Source organism: Rhodnius prolixus, unplaced genomic scaffold, assembly GCF_049639745.1.
Source record: "Rhodnius prolixus isolate KJV_2025 unplaced genomic scaffold, Rpr scaffold_29, whole genome shotgun sequence".
In the NCBI taxonomy this organism is placed as follows: domain Eukaryota; kingdom Metazoa; phylum Arthropoda; class Insecta; order Hemiptera; family Reduviidae; genus Rhodnius; species Rhodnius prolixus.
Window position 1 is genome coordinate 717021 of NW_027411628.1, and position 5685 is coordinate 722705.

Below are 5685 nucleotides of genomic sequence, written 5' to 3' on the forward strand. Positions count from 1 at the left end.
TTAAGGCTTTTAATTTGTAATGAATCAGAGTTATTAACTAATGGAAGTAAATAATTATTATGAATTATACAACAACAACAACTACTACTACTACTACGATTTATTCTCAATGAATATTCGTAATTGCTTATCGTTAAAGGACCTTGTGGTTTACATCTAATGATAAAAATGGTTGCATTGTTTCTAAACGTTAGACACGGAACACCATTCACTAATTCTCTTTCTACAAGTGTTAATGTGTTAACTGCTGACAATATGATTGGTACGAATCTCCCCGAAAAAAAGTTCTTGATGTTTATGAAAATGTGGTATTCGTTGAGTTCGAGGTCTTCTATTGCCAGTGCAGCAATATTCAAATTATTAAACACTTGAAGAATTTGTCTAACAGTGCTGATGTTCCCAACCATTGGGTGAAAGAAAATTCTTTCAATTATCTGCGCATGTGTGAAACAAAAAAAAAAAACAAGTAAGTTTACTTATTTTTACCAACCAAAAAAAAAAAATAATTGTACTAGTATTTTACTTACTTCAAATGTGTTGTTGTTGTTGTTGTTGTTGTTGTTGTTGTTGATGATGTTCATAGCGGAATCTTCACTCATTTAAGTATAAATTAAATAGCTATCCCTAAGAAATTGTCTGCATGTTGCGCACGCGGTACTTGGTTTATATTGAAATAAGTATTTTTCACATATAAAACACTTACCTAAGCGCTTGTGAAGAGTGCTATTGCGTCTCAATAACACACCGTGTTCAATATGAAACGTTGCGTTAAGATCGGTAAAGTGATGTAAGTCTATGCATGGTGGACCGCAATTAAAACAAAAGCTAAGCATATCTTCATCATCCCAACCTACATAACTTTCCCGATTATTTAAATATTTGAATTGAGTCGCAATAAACTCTCCACTAATGCATAAATATTCCGTATAGGGAACAGCATCTAAATAACTTGAAAGTGCACTATTTGTAACTGGCATAATGTGTGTGCGCGTGTGTGGCATAATAAATCTATGTGAAAAAATGTGCCTAATTTATACTCTGTATGATATCCGCTTATCCGCCGCAAATTTCCTTGATTATGGAAACCTAAGCTAAGATAAGCATATAAGAAAATATTCCCCAGGGTTAATAAAATAAAAACCACATTCTTTATACAATATTATTTTATTTAAAAAAAAAAAAAAAAATTCTTTATAATTTTTTATTTAATTTTTACAATTTAATATCTTTGCACTAATCCAGATAATGGTACATAATGTAAAAGCATATCGTGAATTATTAAACAGTAGGCGGATGTTTTGGGCGCAAACGGTTTATTGGTATCAATTTGTATATGAATGTCAACTACACCGGTATTCAATCTATCTGGTTGTTTTGCACAATTAGTTACCACAAAAGGTGTTTTGGAAAAGCCTTTTCTATCAAACAACGCCTCACTTCTACCCACTCCATAGTATTCTTGACGAAAGCGAATATATTCTTCAAACAGCTGCGATATCCTGCCGGATGTGAAATCTAATTGCATATCATTATATGGATATTGATTGTCGTTCAAGTATAATTTAACGTTGCGTATGTCCGCTGAATCGAAAATAGAACGATTTTTAGCAATATTATCCTTCCTATCAGTTTGAAATGCTATAATTACATATCTTGGTTTGTGTAATTGATTTGACGTTTTCACATGCCATGAGAGTTTATTAGTTGAAGGTAAATTTGGATATTCATGCAATTCTGAAGATCTAAAAGCTAGTGGTAATGGTTGTGCGCTTTCAATTATTTTATAAATTTGTAATTTTGCACTATCCGATAGCTTAACATGTGGAATATTCCAAATAACTTTCTCCAATTTAATAGTACAATCTTTAGCCGTTATTGGGTCACCAACTAGTGAATCCACATCACTTCTTGATCTTTTCAATATTAACTCTTGTTTCACATTTACCAATATCTTCTTATAATCTTCGAAAAAATTCAACAGATAGCTGAGTGGTAGGCAAACGTTAAATCTCTGGTCTTCTTCATTTATGATGGATGAGGAGGAGGAGGATAATGTCATGTTATCAGAATTATTATTTGGATCAACAATTCCAGCATTTTCTAAAGCTCTAATTTGATTGGGGAAAACACATGAATAGATCTTCAACGTGCTAGCAATTCCAACATTTCTAATACTGTCCACTTCAACGGAATTTATTTCAAATCGAATTTCATCGAATAAAAATGCAAAAGCATTGTTTATTAATTTAGCATAGGTGGTGGTGGCGGCGGCGGCGGGGTCGTCGGCAACATCACCACCACCGCTTTTCTTATTCTTCTCCAATTTGCCCTCGATGAAGAGATAACTTTCACTGGGCAATGTAAAAATGTCATTTTGAAACATAGAAATCCTTATCTCATCGTTAGAAGAAAGACTGTCGGCGTTAAATGGCCGGTAAGAATGAAATTGATAATTTTCAATATTATCGTTGAAAATAACCTCTTGATTAATGTTTAATATGTGATCCATATCTGTTCACCCTATATCCAAGCGTTTTTAAAAATTTAATGTTACGTAATGATAATGGTGGTGGTGGCGGCGTCGGCGGTTGTTGCTTGTCACCTTTCACATACGCACTGCTGTCAACACTCTTTGTCTGTTTAGCTTTAAGTGAAGAAGAAGAAGAAGAAGAAGAAAAGGATGGCAGTAGCGGTCTCGATAATGTGGAGGAATTATTATTTATGAAATCAATACCCATTATTATCCTTTAAATGTAGACTAAGTGTAATTCTTTCCTTTCTAAAAGAGATCAATCGACCAGTTTGATCCACCAATCTTACACTAATTTCATCAATATAATTAGTATTAATGGGTAAATAGATAACTGGTGTGGGTGTTTCCACTATTTTATAGCCGGGGGCCACTAATGGTGAAAATGTGTGCAAACTATGGCTTAACTGTCCGTTATTATAAGATGCGTTCACAAGGTTACATTCAACACTGATTGCATTCACGGGTGCTATATCGATAATATTGTTGGATATGTGTGTTTTGTTGGCCGCCAGCATCACCTTGTCAAATCCTAGTAATGTACCTATACTGTGAGGTTGTGAAAAATCTATATCAAATGTTGCTTTAATACTAGTTTTTAAGGTGTTATGATTTGGTGTTAAATGAAATACACAACGTTTATTTAAAGCCAATATTTGCGTTCTAAGATACTTTTCAATAGCGTTAATCTCATATGTACCTGTTGGTATTTCCACAATGTGGGGTGTATTGTTGAATGAGAAATGAAATTTATTGTTTACCTCTTCTTGCACATTTGGTATGGAATTGTACGTCTCTAGCCGCAATAGGCCAATGCTATAACTTTTACTAGCATCCAATTCCAATGGTGGAAACACATTTGAGTGTAATATAGAATCACAATTGGTTAGAAGAAAAGAATAGCTGCTCATTGTTGTTGTTTTCCTGACGGCGGCGGCGATGCTTCTCTAATTAAAAATTGTAATGATAGATGGCCACAATTCCAAGGGTTTCGATGTTGAAAGCGTTCCCTATTATAATAGATATCACAACCTTTTAAATACTTTATCAACTCTTTAGGTGGTCGTAAATTGCCAAAACTATCAAAATAGAATACTTTATTTCCTTTTTTTGAATACGCCGTCCAATGTGTACCGGCGTTGTTGGATGAGTCCAAATTAATTATACCCTGTTCTCGGGTCCATGGTTGCGTGGATGGTAGATTATCTCGCATAAATACTCCACGGAAATGAGGTAAATATTTGTTAGCAACTCTAATTATATCATAATTTGTAAGCGCCCGATGGGGTAAATTTAATAATTTGTTGTTTTTTTCCGGTAAAGGCCTAAACCTTTTCCATATGGTTTCAGATAGAGCCCTTGACCTACTTTCTGCGCCTCCATAACCATATTGTGTCTTTTTTGTTCTTGAAGTGCTTTTTTCGCTTGATCTACATCTTTTACCGTTCTTGCTATTGTTGCCGCGCCTCCAGCAAGAGAACCTAATGCGGAAAGTCCTGCTAGAATCGGAATAATGGGTAGTACACCTCCCACCCATCTTTTTCTCCTTAATGGAATAACTCTTGGTGGTGGTTTAATATTATTATTATGTTTTTTTAGATATTTTTTAGCTTTTTTCAAGGCAAGTTGAGATGATTTTACTAAATCACCACCACCAGTCGCCGTCGTCTCTGTAACACCCGCGGCCTTTACCAATTGATTAAATGTTGGTCGTTTTTTTTTTTTATTCCCAGCTCCTAATTTAACCTTAGCTTTCATCATATTTCCCACCATTAATGCACTAGTTTTTTCCAATAATGAGGAATTTTTGGCTGTAAGACGTTTCCAAGCTTCCTGCTCCAACAATTGATCAGCTTTATGCCTTGATTCTAAACTTTTACTCTGTGAATACGCAATATCATGAGCTTTACAAGCATCATCTAATGGATTTATACCAGTTTGATGTATTCTATGTTGTAATTTAGTTCCAGGCCCACAAAATCTATAACCTGGGATATGTAATTCAAAAGGAAGATTGTTGATTACAGAATTGATAATACCCTTTCCTCCTACTCCTGTTAACACAAACGGTTTATCCATACTGGTAGAAATGTGTTAATCTTGTTTTATTTTATATTTTTAAATAATAATAATTATTATTAGAAAAGGAAATGTGTCAAAAAAAAAAAAAAAAAATTATTGAACTCAACAAATTTACACGTGCACATGTAGCTAGTTAACCACACACACTATTTCCTGTTGTTTAAAACAAAAAAATTGTACGGCTAAAAAAACCACATACAAGGATGTTAATAATACGATAAACAAGTTGAGTATTTTATTTAAACTTATCTAAAAAAAACTTATTTAACGCTAAAGGAAACAACACATAGATTAATAAATAAAAGAAAAAAATATTTTATTTAAAAAAAAATAATAATTACAAAAAAAAAAAAATAACACTTTTCTAATTATAATATTAAGTCTTTGTTTTTAATCCAACCTTTACTCTTCATTCCTAAATATTTTACGTAAACTTTATCTGGTGGTTTCCGTTGCAACACTTTTTCAATTAAATAAACTTTATCATGTTTAACCGGTGATAACTCTTCACGGTACCATTTACCTTGAATAATTTGTTCATTTTCATCTTGTAAAGTGTAAGTAACCGGATTTGTATTATGTACTGAAAAAATATGAAAAATCTCCGTTGACCAGTTACCCTTATACCCTTTAGCAAATATATTTTTAATTTTTGATATTCTCACAGCATCGCCAACATTATATGTAACCCCCCTCCTCCTCCTCCTCCCCCCACTACTCGCTTTTAGGTAAACATTTTTCAAAAGTCGTTTTTCATTTTCCTTATTAACCTCTACAGGTTTCATATGAATTGTTCTATGCACCGTATTATTATATTCATCCACAATTTGAGGTAATATATGTAAATATTTATATGAAGCATTATATTGGAATTGTTTATAGAGTTTTTCCAGTAATGTTCGATTAAATCTTTCCACTATTGAGGCTTTCATTGTTGAAAATGTGCTATAATGATTTATTTTATATTTTTCCATAAGCGCTTTAAATTTAGCATTATAAAATTCTAAACCTTGATCCGATTGAATATTCTTAGGTATTCTACCATCTTGGAATACTTTTTTCATAGCATTGGT

General features: G+C 32.9%; 1 protein-coding gene across 1 annotated transcript; it reads right to left on the reverse strand.

Annotated features, from left to right (window-relative positions):
* Positions 1–1219: 1219 nt before the first annotated feature.
* On the reverse strand, positions 1220–2383 carry LOC141459899 (uncharacterized). Its single transcript, XM_074139459.1, has one exon. The coding sequence runs from the start codon at positions 2381–2383 to the stop codon at positions 1220–1222; it is 1164 nt and encodes a 387-aa protein (XP_073995560.1).
* Positions 2384–5685: the final 3302 nt, after the last annotated feature.